General features: G+C 41.6%; 1 protein-coding gene and 1 pseudogene across 6 annotated transcripts in view; one reads left to right on the top strand and one right to left on the bottom strand.

Moving 5' to 3' along the window:
* The first annotated feature begins 3296 nt into the window (after positions 1–3296).
* On the top strand, positions 3297–3709 carry LOC110303881 (large ribosomal subunit protein eL27 pseudogene; annotated as a pseudogene).
* A 2209-nt stretch (positions 3710–5918) lies between these two features.
* Positions 5919–21227, bottom strand: part of Phactr2 (phosphatase and actin regulator 2) — a 283559-nt gene continuing 268250 nt past the window's right edge. For all 6 annotated transcript variants that reach the window (XM_029482383.2, XM_085842653.1, XM_029482382.2 and 3 more), the window contains one exon: positions 5919–12572. In XM_029482383.2, coding sequence (XP_029338243.1) covers positions 12557–12572 — 16 coding nt within the window. In that variant the 3' untranslated portion in view covers positions 5919–12556. The remainder of the gene's footprint in view (positions 12573–21227) is intronic.

Here is a 21227-nt window from a genome sequence, read left to right on the forward strand (position 1 = left end):
TTTTTGAAATGATGAGGTAATTGCATCATGTATTGAACTTTAACTCTATGCTTTCAGGCAATAAGAGAGGAGGAAGATTACAAACTTTTCCACTGAGGGAAATCGGCAGTGTCCCCTGTCCTTTATCAGCGAGCATATGCTTAGAGTGTTGGGGACCCACGGCAAGTATCTGCTCTACTATGTACATTCAGGTCACAACACTCTACTCCCTTTGCAGCGTGTACTGTGAGCATCTCCCCAGTCTCCCTTTGAGGAGTGTCACTCATAGGTTGCATTTATTAGTGTTTTGTAAGAGGGTCTTATAGCCTAGGCTGGCTTCAGACTCACAATGTAGTTCCCGATCTTCCTGCCTCCAAGTTCTGGGCGTCCAGGCATATGTTACAACACCCAAGAATTCCTAAGTTACATGAAGACACAAGTAGAGAATTCCATATCCAAAGTTTTGTGACAAGACACTGTCAAAGAACAAGTGTGCTAAGCATGTTATAAAAGTGAGCTTCAGGAAACACCATGTGGAGGAAACAAATGAATATTGTGTTTAGGTTTGGCCTATCCCCGAGGCATTTCATTGTGTATACAAATCTTCTAATATCTGAAAAACACTCGATACACGTCTAGTACTAAGCTTTTTTAGGTAATGGAGATAAAGCTCATATATCTCTCCATGTACACTGAATATTGGAAGTAAATATAAACTAATTTCTCCATTTGTGGCCATATTAAAGAATGAGCAATTTATTCTAATAAGAAGTCAAAATAACCAGTTTGATTCATTGAGATAATATTCTTATATATAATATTTTGTGCAATATCAGGAATTTTCAAATGTAATTTTGCTTTATAATTTAATATCCTGAACAAAAAGCTATTATATTTTATTTAAAATTAAAGTAACTAGTAAAATCCTATAAAATTAAACACAAGCAAATATCAGAAATGCCCAGTGATGTATAAATAATTTGATGGCATAGTCTTAAAGACAAACTCAGGCAATATAAAAATAGCTCACTGAATTTTGACTCTGCTGATAACTTCATGGGCTTCAGCTACATTATTTTCCTGTGGGAAAGGTCTATTCATTTTCATAGCTTCTGTTGCATATTCTTAACTCTCTCTTTGTCAGACATTCTCCCCTGCCCCTCTATCGTTGGGGACGGAGCCAATTTAGATAGGCTTGGCACAGGTACTCTCCCATCAAGCTACCTTCCTGATTCCCAACTAGACACTTTCTCTAACCTTCAGACTACTGTGTCCAGTTGACTCTTGTACATATATCAGTTTTGAAGTCCCAGCAGAAGGCAAACAAACAGATTGGATTATAGAGCCAAAATGAAATGCTTCACTTCTCTGTGTCCTCAGCCTTTTTGAGTCCCCTCTCTGTACCCAACTCTATTCTTATATCAGCCTGATCTCTGCTGTTCTGTCCTTCAGCAAGTGGCATTGACATTCTTTATACCACACAGACACATGGTTAGGTATAGACATGACATTTCCATGTTCCCCTTTGCCACAGGCAACAATTCAACTTCATAACCACCCTTTAAATTAGGTTACCTTTCTTTGTTCTAATAGTAAATATCTTGGTTGGAGCCACCTTCCCCCACCAACCAGACTATAGCCATAGTAAAAGCCACTGTGCTTCCAACAGTGTTTCATTCGTTCATTATGGTTACTGTGGTGGTTTGAATATGCTTGGCCCATGGAAAGTGACACTATTAGGAGGTGTGGCCTTGTTGGAGAAAGCATCTCATTGTGCAGGCAGGCTTTGAGGGATCCTGGTGCTCAAGCTCCACCCATGCAGAAGAGACCCTCCTCCTGGCCATCTATGGAAGACAGACTCTTTCTGGAGGTCTGTAGATCATGATGTTGAACTCTCAGTTCTCCCAGTACCATATTTGCTTGGACTCTGCCATGCTTCTCATCATTCATGAGAATACACTGAACCTCTAAAACTGTAAGCCAGTCAGCCCAGTAAAATGTTTACTCTTTGTAAGAGATGCCTTGGCATGGTGTCTCTCACTGCAATGAAACCGTAACTAAGACAGTCAGGATGATTGAGGTGAATGTAAGAGTACTATTCCTGGGATTGAAGTACTTAATAAGTTCCTTTTGTCTTGAGGATGAGTTACAAGTTCCTTGACAAAGTTTACCCACCCAACTTCATGGTTTTTTATTCTCTCTTTCTTAAAAAATAACAATCACTGAGTGGTGGTTGGCACACACTTTTAATCCCAGCACTCAGGAGGAAGAAGCAGGTGGATCTCTGTGAGTTTGAGGCCAAAATCACCGAGTAGAGCCTTCTGTACAGAGCTAGCTCCAGGTCTTAAAAAACAAAAACCAAACCAAACCATACCATACCATACCAAACCAAACGAACAAAGACCCAAACCCAAACCAAGGCAACAGTAGGTCATTGTCAGAGTGCTTGCCTCATAAGCAGGGGTCCCACCTGCAACCCCCTAAAACAAAACAAAACCCAACCCAAACCAAACTGAAACAACGGGTGTGTCCTCTTGGGTACACCAACTGTTTTCCAGGGCAGGCTCCCTACTCAGGGGTAGTTGGCCAAACCTACTTTTTAATGTTTTTGATTTTTGTTTCTCCCCTACATCTCTTGTCTAGGAAAATAATGACGCATAGGTTTCTTTTCACATCTCCTCTCATCTATGACCTTGTCCTGGAGCTGAGAGAAGCCAAATTACTCCTTTAATACCCCCTTGAGGAATTTAAACCCCTTTCTGGTTAAAATGTGCTCCCAGCTTTTTTTTTTCTCTTTCTTACAGTGCATTAAAAACTAAACACAACGAAGAACTCTATTTCTTACTTTATTAATTCTAAAGGGCCTATCTTCTATACTTACATTTTATGTCAGACAAGTATTTATCAAATATCCACTGACATAGCAAAAGATAGAAAAATTAAAAATAAAAATAATATACCTTGATTTACTACTTTTCAAAGCAACAATTTTTGGGGTAGGGGGAATCTCAGTGGCTAAGAGTGTATACTGCTCTTCCAGAGGATCTGAGTTCAAATCCCAGTACCGATATCACACAACTACTTATAACTTCAGCTTCTGAGACTCCGATGCCCTTTTCTGGACTTTTGGGTACCAGCACCAGACTACTATGAGGGAATTCCATTGCTCCTCTACAATAGAGGTAAGGAAGATTATGTCTGAAGTGTAGGAGATCCTGTAGAGTATGTCTTGACGTTCCTATGTCCTTTGACTAACATCAATGGGAAACTATAACAACCAGATCTAGGCAGTTGGGTGCCTACCCCTTGCTGTCATAATGGTCAAGTTCATGAAACCCAGGAAAATGGTGCTGATTCTGGCGGGACGCTACTCGGGACTCAAAGCCATCATCATGAAGAACATTGACGATGGCACCTCAGACCACCCTTACAACCATACCCTGGTGGCTGGAATTGACCGCTATCCCCCCAAAATGACAGCTGCCATGGGCAAGAAGAAAGTCGCCAAGCGATCCAAGATCAAGTTCTTTGTGAAAGTATATAACTATAACCACCTCATGCCCACAAGGTACTCTGTGGATATCCCCTTGGACAAGACTGTTGTCAACAAGGATGTGTTCAGGGACTTGGCTTTGAAACACACAGGGCCAGGTGGGAGGCCAAGATCAAGTTTGTGGAGCTACACAAGACAAGGAAGAACAAATGGTTTTTCCAGAAGCTTTGCTTTTAGATATATTTTTGTTTTTGTCATTAAAAATTAAAAAAAAAACATAAAACAAAAAACAAACAAAAAACCAACCAGCTCCAGGCAGGATGATAATGGGTCAAGACCTTCAAGACTGAAGATATGAATCATTCCTCCAGGACCTGCCAAGGTACTTGGCAAGGGTATAAGAAATGCAGAATGAGCAGCAGAAGTTGAGAATACCAGCTAAGGTCATGTGACCAGTTGCAGAAACAAGGATTATAATTGACATTAGTGTTTCTGTCATGTCTTGTTAAGAATGTGTTTGTGCATATATAGATAGACACATATTGAGCAGATATTTGTTGTATTTGTGCAGATATAGACACATATTGAGCAGACATTTGTTGTGTTTGTACAGATATAGATGGACACATATTGAGCAGATATTTGTTGTGTTTGTGCAGATATAGATAGACACATATTGAGCAGATATTCATTTGTTTGTGCACATATAAATAGACACATATTGAGTAGATATTTGTTGTTTGTGCATATATAGATAGACACATATTGAGCAGACATTTGTTGTGTTTTCTGTCCCCATCTTCATTACGTAATGTAACACCAGTGAGATAATATCAGTGGTTATCATATTTAAGTGGTGAGACACTGAAAGAATGCATCGTGCAAGGGACATTGCCACCTATTCCAAAATATATAATGCATTCATACTTGTCCATGGGATAGTTATATTATGCTAGGCATAATTAGGACCTGTTTATTTTTATACTTGGAAATTAAGAGTGACATAAACAGATATGGTAGTGTGTTAAGTTGACAAGGGGTGGACTTGTGATGGCTGATCTTGGCTATCAACTTGATCTTGGCACACTTGTGAGAACTTTTTCTTGATTCAATCACTCAAGGTAGGAAGATCTACTGTAAATCTAGAATTATACTTTTAGTGTCAGCCGACGTAAAAAGGCACAGGAGAAGAAACTTTTGCTTTTTGCCTGCTTGCCCTAACTCTCGTTGGTAACTTCATGTAGCCTACTGATGAGGCGTTCCTTTGCTGGTATTAGAATATTGTTCATCAGGGTTCCAACCTAGACCAAAGACCAGCAGAGACACTTGTTAGTATTTACTAACCAGTTCTTTTGAAGTTTGGGCTAGGGAGTGATGGCTCCCCATGTGGTGGCAGGGGGATGTGAAGCTGCCGAGTTTCTAAACCCCAGTCACAAAACCAAGAGTTGTGTTTTATAAAAATGAAGCAAGAAGGGATATGTTTTGTGGATGTGGAGTTAGGTGTGGGGGAAGGGAGTGCCTCAGAGGGCCCAGGCTGAGGCATCCCTCTCCCCTCGCCCCCTCCCCCGCAAGGGACCAGCCACAGAAGGTATAGTATAGAATAGAGTTTATTCAGGACATGGAGAGGGGAGTTGAGGGAGTAGAGACAGAGAAATACATAGAGAGAGTAGAAGAGTAGAGGCCAGCCATGAGAGAGTGGGGGGAGGGGAATGGGGACAGAGAGTGATCAGAGGAGAGGACAGAGTGAAAGCAAGAAGGCAAGAGAGAGAGGAGGGGCCAAGCAGCCCCTTTTATAGTGAGTCAGGTACACCTGGTTGTTGCCAGGTAACTGTGGGGTGGAGCCTAGACGTGCTGAAAAACTACCAGATTCTTGGTTTTTCTATCGGCAGACAGCCATTGTTGGGCTACCTAGACCACAGCCTGTAAGCCGGTCTAATACATCCCCCTTTAACATAGATTCATTTTTTATCAGTTCTGTTCCTCTAGGGACCTCTCTCTCTCTCTCTCTCTCTCACACACACACACACACACACACACACATACACACTATCTGAAAAAAAAATCAAAATGCAAAGATTCTGTAGGTAGGTTTTTAACATACAAATTACTAGGCCTCACATACAACATATGTTAAAAGTTAGGTGGGATTGAAATACCAGGGAGTTATAAAATGTATCTGAATCTTGTTTTCCATGAGACCTCCATGGACTTTTAACTTAAAAAGACTATGAATGATGAGGGGGTGGAGCCTGTCTGTAATCTAGCACTTGGGAGGTGAAGTCAGAGGGATTAGGAGTTCAAGGTCATCCCTGACTATATACTGAGTTAGAGGCCAGTATGGGAAACCCTGTCTCAGAAACACATAAAATGAACAAATAAATAAAAAATAAAAAGACTGAACACTATCTGAAAAATAAGACAAACAGTAATGGACTAAGACTAGGATTTCCCAATGATTTTATTGAGGTAACGTTTCCCAATTTTATACACACATATATGCATATACATATTCTTAGGAAAGCTAAACATTGTTCTAAGGCACTTGGAATTGTGCACAGCAGAGTATCCTACTATATTATACTACGAGATTGAGTATAATTTTCCATTTTTAAATAACACAAACACCAATATGGAATAAAAAAGATAATACATGGTCTTTCAGGTTACAATCGTGGAATACATATGCTTCGGTGTGGATACTTGCAGGGGTCACACCCACATACTATAATATAGTAATGAGTTAGGAACAAAAAGAGGGAGAAACTGTCGTGATATCTGGGTATAGTTCCAGTTATTAATACCCACAGACAGCACACCTGTGTAAAGATTAGATCACACACTGGGTCCCAGTGATCCCAGTTTACAGGAATCTTTATCACTTTAACCAAAGTTCAAAAGAACAAAAGAACACAGACAGTCCGTTATGGAAAATACATTGTTACTTAGGGGAGAGAAGAGAGAGGAGAGAGGGGAGAGAGAGAGAGAGGGGAGAGAGAGAGAGAGAGGGGAGAGAGAGAGAGAGAGAGAGAGAGAGAGAGAGAGAGAGAGAGAGAGAGAGAGAGAGAGAGAGAAACTAGTTTGAATTTTCAGCAGGTATTTATTTGGTAAAATGTGTGTGGGATGGCTTTGAATACATGGGTGGGCACATGTCTAAGCCACAGAAGAAATACTAAAGAATTAGTGCCTATAGTTTAAGGGATGAAAGTGGTTTAACCCTCAGTTCTTCATAATTCTTTCCTAACGCTAGTCATCACTACGGTGGCAAATTCTCATGGTGGATGCTTTCTAAGCAATGTAATGATACACTCAAAAATCACATCAAGAGCATCCATTAAGGGAAAAGCCCCTGATGCTGGCAAGTGCACAAATATTATTGGCATTTTAATAAACCACAAAATTGACCTGAGGGTGGAGCAGCGTTCTGCCACATTTACGTCTTTCAATGTATTCTCTTTAAAAAAAAAATACTGCTATTAAGAAAGATAAGATTTTTTTAAGCACCATCTATAGGTTTACACTATAACCACCTTTATTGATTCCAAGTTGCTATGCTTAAAAAAAAGCGTCTTTAGAAATTGAATTTTAAAATATTAGAATGGGAGGAATTAATTCCATCCTTGCAGCTAGCTGCAATTCATCTAAATATTTTTCAAGACCTATTGACTATTCAATTTCAGTGGCATAAAGAGTATCTTTCTGTATGGTTAGCACAGCTTGATCGAGCTTGCACCTGGGGGAAAACTCATTTTGTTTTGCCTATCTGTGGTGTGAACAATATGAATGCAATCCAGTTTACCCACATTTCTGCCACAATGTCTCATTTGCACAGCTTATTAGAAAGGCAGAACCATATGGATATGTTTACACGAGGGAGTCCAAGTGCTTTTTTGTGTGGATTAACTGCGCTGTCAACAGGAGGAAGGGAAACTCTTTTGTAACCCGGTCTCTAATATTACCAGGTAGAATCTAATGCTGAGTTCCTAAGACAAATGTTTGATTCAGAGCCACTGTGTTCCAGCAACCAGGAATCTAGTTCTGAAGTAACACTGAAGTAAAGAACAAGATTGGCTTCACGTACCCTCCAGAAGTATCAGGCCATGTCACGCTGCCCACTGCCCACTGTATTGGACAAGGTCACCTAGGAACCTCACCTAGGGAACAGGGCAGTTTAAGCTGCATCTAAGCAGAAGGCTTTGAAAGAGAAGTGGGTAGAGACATGCAAGGCAGTAGACATGGTATTTCGAGACAGGCACATTCCCCCATGGTCCCTTGTTGCAGTAGACAGTGGCATTCAGGTGAGGGGGTTCACCCTTCTATGCAGGCAAGTGGGAAGCTTTCTTGGGGGTTCTCACAATGTCTGGTGTTAAGTCACCAGGAACCCAGGATACTGAACATCTTGCAACATGTGGTACATTTCAGCATAACAAGGATTTATCCTGATCCAAATGCCAACAGCACCCCCACTGGGAAACATCTATCAAGGGTTCTTTGTTCCCATACAGCTGTGTTTGAGAAGCAACCAGCTAAACGGCATTCTCCTGCAGTACAACCCAACACGGCTAAAATCTGGCCTTGGGTTGGAATAGCAGCCACAGGACTGTCCAGTTCTTTGCTAAAAACCTTCCGTTTTTATATGTTAAAAAAAAAAGAGAGTTTTTTTTTTTTAAATTATGGGGTAAAGCTGGCCACAAAAAACAAACAAACAAAACACAAAACAAAATACAGTCATACCAAAAAATAATAATAAAAGAAGCGCGGGTCTGTATTACAGTTACTTTCTAGAAATGCTAATAGTGATTTAGGCTTCTGCATCTTCCTGCATCTCCATCACCCTTTGGTCCGTGCGCTCCTTGGTAGTGGGGCCGAGAGGCCCTCTTTGGAACTTCCTAGGAATGTGCTTTCTGTCAGGAAGCTGTTCTCATTCATTTGACAATTGCTTATTTTTGTGCCCATTGGCCTCTCCAGCACATATCTCCTAAAGGTTCATTCTGCTTTGTTAAATAAAAACATATCAGCTCTAAGGAGACAGCAAATACTAACAAAAGATTAATCATTTTAAGGGGCGAAGGGACAATCTGTGCACTGGACGGACGTGAAGGAATAATGATCTCTGAATACAGCTTCTTGTACTTGTAATGATAAGCAAGTGAAGTGGGGGTTTAGGAATGCATAAACAAATTCTCCATGCTGAGGGGAAAGACATAAATCTATATATCCTGCATTAGATTAAGCCTGTTTCACATACTCTAAAGAATGTTGATTTCTTGAAAATATGCTGCTAGGATCATGCTCAAGTAACACAGGATGGACTTTGAGAGCAAGAGATGAAGAAAGGGGAACTGTCTTTTACCGTTCAAATGCAGACATACTGCTATGCAATAGGCTGGCCTCTTTCTATTGTGCCTACAGCGTAACGTTCCAGGGCCTTGTCTGGCGTGTGTTGCTGTGGGGTGTATCTGGATATGAGATGTGAACACACATTTTTTTTTCTCCCTCAAGAACAAACTCCTGTATTTTTAAAAAAGTGCCAGTGGATCACTGGATTCATTACAGGATACGAAGCCTGGCTGTTACTAAGGGCTCACAACTCGTTTTCAATATCTGGTGATTTTTGAAAAGCATATTAGATTCTTCTCTTTCCTTAAATATATTTGCAATTAAATTTCAGAGCATTCTTCTGACACTAGAGACAGAGAACTGTCTTTAGTTGAAGAAGAAACCAGGAAGGCAGCTTCTTTTCTGGGTAAGGCAGAGAAATTGATATGTTTGCCTTTCCTTTAATTAATAGCTGCTCAAATGCCCAAGATGGTTCTCTGAATATCATAGATGTTGGGTTAAATGATTCAAGGAGTAAACATAAAGATAAATTTCAGCTAACATAAAACCACAGGACATTTCACACGCAGAGGAAACGACCAGTCAAGCTGCCCCAAGCGAACATGGATTAGGGCTGTGTTTGTCACATCAGTTGTAATGACCATGAGGCTGCTGTGTGAAGGGAACTTAGAGTCTTCTCATTACCCTAATATCAACAGAGTCTCCTCCATTAAAAACCAAGGTGGAATTGGCCACTTTGGCTTTTCTATCATCTAGTTTTTTTCTTGCTGGGACCTTCAGTGAGATGGGCAAATTTTCTTTTTCTTTATCATAACTCAGGAGTCAGGAAAGCTCACTCAGTTGCCTACCTGGTATGCTTTAGTGAAAAACTGGAATTGTGTTACAACTGCAACACACACACACACACACACACACACACGATTTCTGTACATATTCATTTTCTTAAAGAATAGCAGCTTGTTGGTTGGACTGCAGCAATGCTGGCAATAGGCAGAGGGGTAATTACAGGGAGAGAGCCTTGCCTGTGCCTTCTGTGGGGATGCCTGGATGGAGACCTGGGAATGGGATGCTGCTGAGGCTATGTAGCCTTTAAACTTTTCTGCCTTTACAAATTAACCAGCAAAAAATAGAGCCTTATTCTGAGAACTACAGCTTGGCTCATGATCTTTTAATTCTTTCCATGGCTTTTAAAACAGTTAATAGACCATCATATTGAAGTAATCAGTGATCCCTGTTAGTTAAATGTGAGTCTACTAGTAGGTAATTTTTAGCTTTCTTAATTTCTCCAAGTGTATCAGTTAGTATGAATAAAAGGTATATGTATCACAAATCTGACAGATGGTATCAGGAGACAGGTTTTCATTTGTGCATTGCGAGGGGGTGAACTTGGAGCCTAGGCATTTTGCGTTTTGTTTTGTAGTGGGTGAATATCACTGTGGAAAGTAAAAAACTGTATCACTCGCCCCACTAGTGGGGAAAAAGATTCTTCTGACCAACCAAATAGCAACTTTCTATGACACACACTGTGAATGACAACCTGTGCTCCTGTCTTACATTCACCACATACTGATAACACTTGACTAGAAGGTTTAAAATGCTCTGAGATTATAAGCATAGCCGAAGAAGCATCCTCTGCCTTGGCATTTTCCCCACGCCACTAAGATGGTAGTAGGAGCTCATGAAGGAGAACACTGTTGCAAGTCATGAGAACAAAGTTACTATTTATGGTTGAGTTGAGACTATAAAACAAAGGCTAGGGGTGTAGCTCAGGGGTTAGAGTACTCAGAGCAGAGCACGCACAGGGTCCTGGTTCAATCTCAGCACTGCAAAACAACAAATCAAACAAGCCCCCAGACAAATACCAGTGCACTCACAGATGCTATTTCAAAAGCAAAGTCTGTCTTATGCCATTAGAGGGACGAACTAGTATGGACAGCAGCCCTGTTTTATTAATGCAAACAGCTAAGCACAGCTACGGGTACAATAATGCTGGCTACCTCTTGGCATGGTCCTTCTGGCCTTTCACAACAGTCCACTGCAGCTAACCACTTTCACATTTAAATGAAATCCTCGAATTTCAAGGGGTCCCTCCAAATACCACAGATCGGCCGGACCGACACTCACTCAACTGACTGAACGCTGACTATTCAGTTGAAATAGAAAATTACAGGCTTCCACATTTTAAAGCTGAAGTGCTTTAGAACTGTCATAGTTCCAGATCAAAGAACGAGCTAGACATGGAATAGATTCTGCCTTCTTTTTTTAAAAAAGTGTCATATAGATTCTGCCTCCTCCTCCTTCTAAGTTTGTTTTTAATCCAAAGGGGCCCAAAACTATCCTTAAGGGACAGTGAAATTCAAGGTAGTATTACAAGTGAGCCCTTCTGGGGTTCTGTGCTGGGCCCTAACACTGCAGAGAAGAACAGTTTGAGGGAGGAAAGCTTTTTAATGTAAACAAGACTGATTACAGGCTCCTGGGGGAAACTGGCTCCAACTATCTTACTGTTTCTCTGGCATGGAGAGTAAATACCGGGTGTATGGATATGATCCCCACATTCATCATAGACGGTAAGGTTTCCTTTACATAAACCAGGAGTCTTCTGGCTTCCTTTAATCCTTAGGGTATTTTTGTTAGATGCATGTGCTTGGTCTTCGTTGTTTTATTTTATTTTTTAAATAGCAGCAATCTAACTTAAAAATAAAATCTTCTTAATGCAGCATTTTAAACTACCTGGTATGTTTTTTAAATTCCCTCTCAGAACTTGGAGAAAGCAGCAGACATTTGTATGTTGCTTAAGCTGCAACTCTGGACTGAGTGTTTAAAGGGTGTCGTGACTGTCCATATCATCTTCTTTAACTAAAGAACGGTTTCCTGACTTTGGAGATAATTAAGACAGGGAAAGAGCAGAATATTTATTTCTAAAGCTTGCAACAGTTTTACAGGTCACATTACATCTGACCTCATTCCTGTTTCCCTTGTAGCGCGCTTATACATTAGGAAAGCAATATAAGAAAACGTGTGGTTAGCTGTACTACTGAGAGGCATGCAACACAGTGAGAGCAAGCATGCTTAGGAAGAGCTGGCTGAAGCTCCTTGCATTTAATGAACACTCATATTTGTTTCTGGCAACTGGGTTCACTGGCACAACATAAAAAAAAAATGGTACTACACAGAACCATTATTGGTGAAACAAGAATGTTCTAGAATGAAGTCTTTAAGGGATCTACATTGGTTGAGTAGGTTCCCAAATCCCTTAGGAAGTTCTCAGCTACCAAATGCCTACTTCAAAAATATACCTCTCTTTATTCTTCTCTTCATTAACATAATGAAACAGTTCTCGTTCTTTCTTAGTTTTAGCTCTCACCCTGTTTGGGGTGACCCCCAGCAATTCCAATGTCTATTGTTTATGAACCCATGTTTGGCTTTCTGGCAGTTGAACTGGCGATTGTCTTCTGCTCGTCTTCTTTGATTAACATTCCTGCTGCAGGACAGCTGAGAGGACCAGAGTGCCCCTTGTGTCAGTACACATGGTGGGCAGCCAGGCTTGCCACATCTGGCTCTCAGCTTCTTGGCCTCATCTGGGCTGTCGAGGTGAAGCATTCTCAACCAAAGCCGAGTCGTTCAGCTCCTTCCCCACAACGAAACGGAAACATACACATTCAAATCTCAGTGCAATGGCAGGGTCTCAGGAAGCAGGGCTTCTGCCAGGGGCAGTCAGTCTTTATTTCTGAGCAGTCCCACGCTTCATTATGGACGATGAAACCTGGAGTAAGAAACAGAAACTGTGGGTCTCCAGCAATGGAAGTGGATTCTGCATTTGGTGAAGTGAGAAAGGTACAGAAGGCAGTTCTGAATGTCACCAACCCACTTACCACTAAATTGCTGCCATAACAACCATGTTGTGTATGCTATATTGGAATGCAGACACGAACCTTACGAAAAAGATCTTGGTAGTGCTCAGGCTCAGAGAATAATCAAGATGAACCATGGTTAGGCTCTGGGGTCACAGTCTAACCCACATTAAGCACAGCGGTGTGTGTCTTAAATGGATTTGGTTACACTTAACTTGTAGATATGGGAGGCAAAACACAATCATTCTTATCTTATCAGCTTAATGACAGGCATAGTGGTGCATGGCAGGAATCCTAGGACGTGGACAGGAGAGGCAGGGCATGGGGAGGTCCAAGTCATCTTAGGCTACATGATGAGCCAACCTGAGCCAATGCTGCCTTACAAAACAAAACAATACAAAACAGAACAGAACAAACACCCCACCCCAACCCTAACAAGGGCATTATTATCAACATCCCACCAGGTCCTCCCAGGGACTTCAAATGACTTTCACCACTTGAAATTTTCCTCTTTTTTTTTTTAACCTATATTTTTATTGATTTTTTTTATGTGTGAGTGTTTTGTTGGTGTGCATGTCTGTGCACCAAGTGCATGCTTAGTGAACACAAAGGGCCAAAGAAGGCATTGGATCCCCTAAAACTAGAGTTACAGGCAGGTCGGAACTGCCATGTGAGCTCTGGGAATTGAACCTGGGTCCTCTGGAAGAGAAATCGGTGTGCTCTTAAATGCTGAATCATCTCTTCAGCCCCTCTACCTGGGTTTTTACCACGATGGTCCACACGCCTCATAAAAAGCATGCCTACAACTATACAGAGGTCCCCCACCACAAGCTGCCTTTAACCTGTCATATTTACTGCTCTCCTAAAATAGGTCGAATGCAGAAGTCCCAGATCCAGAACTCCTTTTGCTCCTTCAATCTGATTTTCCATTTGTCATCAGATCCTGAACCCAAAGTGTCCAGTCACTCTCCCTCACCAGCTTGTGTTAGCATCACATAAGCAAGCCTTTCTCTCCCTCCCTGCATATGGGCTCCTGAACATTTCTGAAGTTGGGGAGCCTACGCTCCACGACATGCTGTCCTTAATGATTGCAACATCGTCCCTTCATTTCACATCTATATGTGTATCAGCGAGACCAAGGTGGAAAGCCACTGTCTTCACAAAGCTTGAGCCGACTCAGCTCTTCAGTCTACTTTGACTCCACATTTACGCAGCTCTGCTTACCATCGTTGGTGCTCCCAACAAGTAACTGTTGATTTACCCCGTAAATGAGATGGCTCCCTGTCTACCAAATCATCTTCCATACCATCAAGAGCAACCCGAAGTATCGATCCCACTATGCCAGCTCATTGACAAAAGACCATAGTTGTCCCACATTCTCTACAAGACAGAGGTTCCTGGAGCTGTGGCTGAATCTGTTCAGAATGTGGCCCAATCCGTGCAGCTCCATAACTATTCCTTGCCACTGGTCCCTAAATGCCTGTATCTATTTTATTTCTCTCACCTTTATTTTTCCTCCCATCTCCATTTGCCCAATCTTATTCTTTGAAATCATGGAATCTCTTTTCTTTACCTCTCTGGGAAGCACCGGTGGTTTTCTTCTCTGTTGCCTGACCTTTGGTTTACATTGGTTAGTCGTCATTATGAGGTAGGGTCTTTGTGCAAAGGCCCCTCCCACTGGGCTACAGAAAACCCGAGCAGAGACCTGTTTTCATTCCAGCTTCCAAACTCACAGAATGGACTACCTGGCAAATGATGTCTCTTAGAATGGTAAATTGAACACTAACTGAAATAAACTCTGGGAGGGAGCCCAGTGGTAGATTGTTTGCCTAGCACAAATAAGGCCCTGGATTTGATCTCTGGCACCTCAAAAAGAAAAGAAAAAATATGAGAAGAGATAAGACAAGATTGGCCACAAGTTGATCTTTATATCATTCTTGTGCCTTTGCTTATCTGAAAGTCAAGATAAGATACAGGGAGCTTTCCCAAACCAGTGAGGGAGATAAAGGTAAAGCAGAAATCTGTGCACTTGGAGCTGAATTTTTAACTCCCATGTTGGCCATAGCCTGAGTTGGAGTGTGACCGCCCACCCAAATGATCTACATTTGAGCAACAGAGGGCTTTGTTGGGCCTGACACCTGGGCCACCCATGCCCTGGCCATGTACAATGCCTTCCTTGATTGCACCCCACACACTCGACATCTGTGCTTCCTTCCACATCTGCTCACCTAAGTGTGGGGTGGGATCTTTTCTCTTCCCTTGGAGCTCTCTTCTGTTGCTTAAATCATACAAGTGTCACTTCCTTACGTCCTGTCCCACCCCTTTTCCTGGCTTTGCAGTCTGTGGTCCCCTTATCTCTCACAGCATCTTGCTATATTTTCTCCTCAGCCCTGGAGATGACTGTCTATTCCTTTACTGTCAATAATTTGTCTCCCTCATCAGATCATGACAACTGGGGATGAAGACCTTGTCTGCACTAAGTTCCCAGGGTTGACCCCCCTCTCTGTACTTAATCAGTACTTGTTGGAAGCATATCATTATAAATGCACTTTGGAACTTTGGAAATGATCTGATAACTCTACAAATAATTTTATATAACCGGGCAGTTCATTCTTTTTTTTTTTTTTTTTTTTTGGTTTTTTTGAGACAGGGTTTCTCTGGGTAGCCCTGGCTGTCCTGGCACTCACTTTGTAGACCAGGCTGGCCTCGAACTCAGAAATCCGCCTGCCTCTGCCTCCTGAGTGCTGGGATTAAAGGCGTGCGCCACCATGCCCGGCCGGGCAGTTCATTCTTAAGACTCCTAAATTTATTTTAAGTAAATAGACTACTTTATGAGAACTCAGCAGGTAGAACCTTCCAGAATGCCACTGAGGAAGGGCCACTGACAACCTGAAAAAATACCAAAGTTCTTTTTATGTACCTCAAAAAATTTTAAGAGTATTGTACTACTTATTTTCTTTAGTTTGTGTGTGTGTGTGTGTGTGTGTGTGTGTGTGGCATGTTCATATGGAGGCCAGAAAGCTACTATGGAGAAAGAATTCCCAGATTCACTTTGTGCAGCTGCAGAGACTGAGACACTGGGAAGCTAAGTCATTTGTCCAAGGCAGAGAAGTGGGAAGTGAAGGGTTGGCTCTGGAGTCTATAATTTTACCTATATTATAGACCAAAACATGTCCTCAGCTGAGCTTTCATTCAAAGGGGGAGGTCTCTGTTATCTTCTTGTGACTATCCTGGCAGGAGAGGAGATATTTTAAAGAGAGACATCCGTACTATCAGACTACTGAAACAATAAACCACAAAAAATTATAATTGCCCTAGGAATCGCATACTGGGTAAGGGCAAGGCCGAACTCTCATTCCTTCCAGAAACTTGCCTGCCAGAAAGATTCCACACACTTCTCTCCTAATTTATTAGACCACCTCTGAGGACAAACCAGAGCCAGAACAATGATGGGCAGACTCACCCCTTGCCCGGTGTTGACCGTAAAGGAGCCCTGACCTCCATGACTAGCTGTCTTGAATGTGTCTACTTTTCGACAATAAGGAGAGCAGATGTGGGTGGGCATTCTTACGCTGTTCCCAGCAGAGCAGCAGCTGGGGTCGCTGCTCCACATCCCTAGATTTGTATTGGCTGCATACAGGGAACAGGGCCTCAGGGTTGCTTGGGGCACAAGTCAAACGCCCTGTCCCTTTCTGGTCCTCATTTAGTGAACCACCAGCCTCTCTCCCACAGCTTCAGCTTCTCTGGGAATGGACAGAAACTCATTTGTTAGCGACTGTTTAGCCCATCCCCATTTTTGCATGGCATTTGTTTCACCAAATATTTCCCTATCTTCTGATATCCTTTGGTTCTGGATTCACAGGACAGGTGTGTGGACAAGCAACACATGAAAACTTATCTTTCCATCTGTAAAACTGCTTGAGATGCAGGTACTTGAAAAACTGCATCAGTCCTGGGGGGGAGACAGGGTCATCTAAAGTCCAGTATTTTCTGGAAAGAACCCTGATTTTAGTTTCTCCAAACCAGCGAGGAAACTCTTTAAGATATTTTTCCTTCCATCGTATATTCCATCCACCATTTGACCAAGAATCTGGGTAGAAAGTGAATTCCACTGGGTTGCACTGTGAGATGGCACCAGGTCTTTGGACCTGGCTCAGGGAAGCATGTGGCTGGCTAGCAATGTGGCTGCAGCCAATCCCTAAGATCTGGTATAGCAATGTGGCTATAGCCAATCCCTAAGATCTGGTAAACCAAAGAAACACGCATTGCGAAGGAGCAGAGCGGCTAGAAGAGATGTTTCTTTTCTATGTAAACCCAAGAAATGTCAATAACCTCAAACACGCAGAATGAAGTCACGGTTTAAACAAACAAAACATGGATGATCATATGCAGTAATCTTACATGAAAAGTGTTTTAGAAGCTGAGAAAAGAAAAACATACCCCACAACTATAATAAACTATTAAGAGCTTTTGATTTTAGAGCTTCCAGCCTTTTTCTCTGCACCTGATTTTTTAAATCAGGCAGTGGACTGATCATATGCATTCAGGCAGTCTCCCCTTTGTCTGCTGGGCACAGTACAATCTCTTGAGACCCGCTTTGACTTTAAAAGCTGCAATTCAGTGATCCACGAGTACATGATGATACCCTCCCTTAATAAGCAACCATTTCATAAACAAATAAGATTATTCACATCGGAAGATACTCTGGACTCTACAATGTTATTTTGTGTGAAGCTATCTTTCCGTGTGTAAAAAGTGACATTCTGGTACATGTTAACATGGTAAAACCATTAGAAAACAAACGCTATCCAGAATATTCCAGTTACCCAAACCTTTCTACTGTTACCCTTTAAAATTTATTTCTGAGTAAAATATAACTTTTTACATAATTGTTTCCTATTATAGAAATTCCGTTTGTCTCAGAAAGGGAAGTGGATTCTGGTCATCATGGTGGTATCTTTTGAGAACGTAATGATTCTACATAATCAACACTCAGGCCATTGTTTAAGTAGGTTCAAGGTTTTGGTTTTAAGCAGAGGGCTGAGGAGAGCCAGAGAAGCAGTGAGAACACTAAGCAATGCAAGTGACAGCTTAGTCCCTTCTCAGGCCTGAGGGTAAATTCTTGTCCCCACCCTTGGTGCAAGGCCCTAGCATGTGTTTCCATTCCCAAAGGCTCTCTGGAAAATACTGGGAGTAACCAGGGGTATCACAGATCAACACAATTCATCAAAACACACACAACAGAAGAAACTCGGGGATGGCGGTGGGGGTCAAAACCGTGTCTTCCTGCTGTGCTAAAAGTATTTGTGATATTGATGCTAGCACGGAATTCAAAATAACTCACCAGGCTAGAATCCTCATTGATTGAAACACAGTCTAAACCGGGCATGGTGGCACATGCCTTTAATCCCAGCACTTGGGAGGCAGAGGCAGGCGGATCTCTGAGTTCGAGGCCAACCTGGTCTACAAAGTCAGTTCCAGGACAGCCAGGGCTACACAGAGAAACCCTGTCTCGAAACACCAAAAACAAAAACAAAAACAAAACACAGTTTGAGGAGTTGGATCTCTTCAGTGTTTTGTATTATTTTTAAAAAACAATTTTTAATAGATATTTTCTTCATTTACATTTCAAATGCTATCCTGAAAGTCCCTATACACCCTCCCCCGGCCCCAGCCCTGCTCCCTAACCCACCCACTCCCGCTTCCTGGCCCTGGCATTCCCCTGTACTGGGGCTTATAATTTTCCCAAGACCAAGGGTCTCTCCTCAGTGTTTCTTTAAATACCTGTTATTGACTAGGCAATACACTCTCCTAGTTCAAAAATGCAAAAGGCTTGAAAGGGTCAGTGGCAAAAAAAAAAAAAAAAAAAATCTCTCTCCTCTGCCTGCCCCAGCTACCAGCTCTCCTCCCCGGAGATAAGTGTAATTGGTGTCATTAGCCTCCTGGGTGTCTTTGCAAAATATCCTGAGACACAGGAGGTTACAAAGGGCCACCTGAGAGATGGCTGGATCGCTGTGTGACTGAGTCTTGGGCTAAGCAGGCGCTGTACAGGGAACACAGGTGTCTTGATATGACCTGCCTCCAACCTACACAGCCCTGGGAGGGTGAGGGTCTGATAGGAAGGCTCATTTGATGTGAGAGATGAAGTCTGGTACTGACTACGAGAAAGAATTACTGCCATGTGTCTAGGCTGCACAGGGATAGGTAATGATTGACAGAGTTTCTGCCTCCGAGAGACTGCTTAAGTCTTTTCCATGCACACTTACTTTTCTAAGGGAAATACATGACTATATTTTAAAATTATTTTGACTAGAAACAGTAGTGTTTATAAAAACCCTTTCCTTTTAAAAGAAATACTGACACCAATGTGAAGATCACAGCATGATTTTTTTATATCTCAAAAGCCAAAATGACTTTGTTGCTGGGATACAACTCTAAAGATGTCATATACATTAATAAGAAAATAGCAATATACAGTTGCTTTGCTGCCAAGTCTTAAAGCTACTTGAGAAAGGCATGTTTATTTTGGTGTTATGAACATTTAAGTTTTCCTTATCAGAAATGACACTTTAAAGAGTGTTAATCAATATATTTTTAAAAAACCTTTTTAATTTTATCCTCAATGTGAGCTTTTACCACCTCAAAACTTACTCAAGGTGCATTTACTTAAACGATGAAATGATCAACAAATTATTTAATTAAACACATGTTCAGTCTTCATTTCTTCAGAGGAGTAAATGGCCAATAGGATTTTGGAGGTTTTAAAAAAAATCCCATCAACTAGAAAACAGTGTAAGACTAATTTCAGAGTGCCATTGGCACAGGCAGGAACAGTCAGAGCTCCTTAGCACATACTATGGAACCCAGACAGACCCATGGATATACTAGGAGTGAGCTGCACATCTAGAAGTCACAGAGGCGATGGACTACTGACTTAGAAAAGTGAGGTTCATGTCTGCTCCTGAAGCATACACAGAAGCAGGTGGCCGATTGATTAAAGTTTTAAGTGTGAAAAAAATTAGAAACAATAGTTTTAGTCTTGGCTGCTTTCCATAGAGCACAGGAAAAAAAAAACAACAAAATTAAAAGTAACAGCACAGAAATATTTCAGGTGCAAATATTTACTCAAAAGGTAGTGAAAAAGTTGAAAGGCTAACAACAGGTTGGAAAAAAATACCAAGGACTCAGATTTTACCAATCTACAGGCAATCCAAAAGAAAATTTACAAAGGTTTGAATACAAAAGTCAAAACAATTTAAAAAAGGGGTAGGGGTGTCAATAAAGCTAAGAGGAGATGCCCAGTCTTATGAAAACCAGTGGGCAACTATTAATCCTCTAGAATACAAATCTTGCAGTCACTTGCAGACCCCATGATGATGAGGGCGGTTGCGGATTCGTATACTCATCAACTGTGGATCAGTAAACCAAGAGTCCTCTTGGAAAGATGACAGAATCTTTAAAAGGTTATAAAAGAATCTTTAAAAGGTTATAAAACACATGAATCCAGAGACCTAGGAAGTCCAGTTAATGGGGTGAGCACAGAAATACTGGTGTGTGTAGACAGACATAATCATGAAGTCAAGGTCTTCGTGTTGACATTGAAAAACCAAAGTATCATAAACACCCAATGGTACCTGTTCAGTAGTGTACAGTAGTAACCTACCTATGGGTCGCCATGGGGATGAGTGGGTATACACCAATAGGAAGGACTGACTTTCCACACAGGGTATATGAGCGAGAGAGTGGATACAAGCAGTCTATACACACATGTACATTATATGGATGAGTTTGTAAATGTACAGGAAGCCTAGAAGTACATACCCCACCTTTAACTACTCCTTACCTATGAGAATAAAACCGAGGGTGGAAAAGGAGTAAGCGAGGGGGGTGACTTTTTATTGCTATAGCTTTTACATGTTTAAGTGCTTAATGAAAACACATCATTTTGTATGTATATAAAAAAGACATAAAGAAATGACTCTTGCATCTCCCCCTGGCAGGTGTTAGTGAAATTGCTTAGAGAACACAACAGAAAGTAGGCCTTGTAGTCTAAATACTCTCCGAGAATTACAACTTTTGTAAAAAAACATGACTTTTTTGCTTCTTTTCTGCTGTAATTCATTCTTGCCTCATGGTATCAAATGGAGATAAGGTTATCAGAGCTTATGACTTACAGGAAGGCTATGCAGAGGGAAAACTGACATGAGGTTGCTGAGTGAAGACATTACATACAGCTCAGGAGTCAATACTCAGCCACACAAGCATACGCCATTTCCCCAATGGCTTGGAGGCCCCCAGCCAGTTTTGTGTCACCATAAATATCCTGTCTCCCTTTTCTGATCAATTTCCCCAAAGAAGTATAGCTTCAGGTGTTACATGTTAACAGGAAGTTTTCCTGCTCTCAGCTGTACGTAGCAGGGGTTACACATCTGGCATGTTACAGATGTAAGAGCAGATTACCACTACTGGGAAGCCCTCAGAGAGAGAAAATTTAGGATGTGTGTTTGCAAATGCAAACAAGGTCACCAGAGGCATACATGAAGGAGCTTCCAAAGATGAAGGGTGTG

Source organism: Mus caroli, unplaced genomic scaffold (assembly GCF_978045245.1).
Source record: "Mus caroli unplaced genomic scaffold, Mus_caroli_1 scaffold_9, whole genome shotgun sequence".
Lineage (NCBI taxonomy): Eukaryota > Metazoa > Chordata > Mammalia > Rodentia > Muridae > Mus > Mus caroli.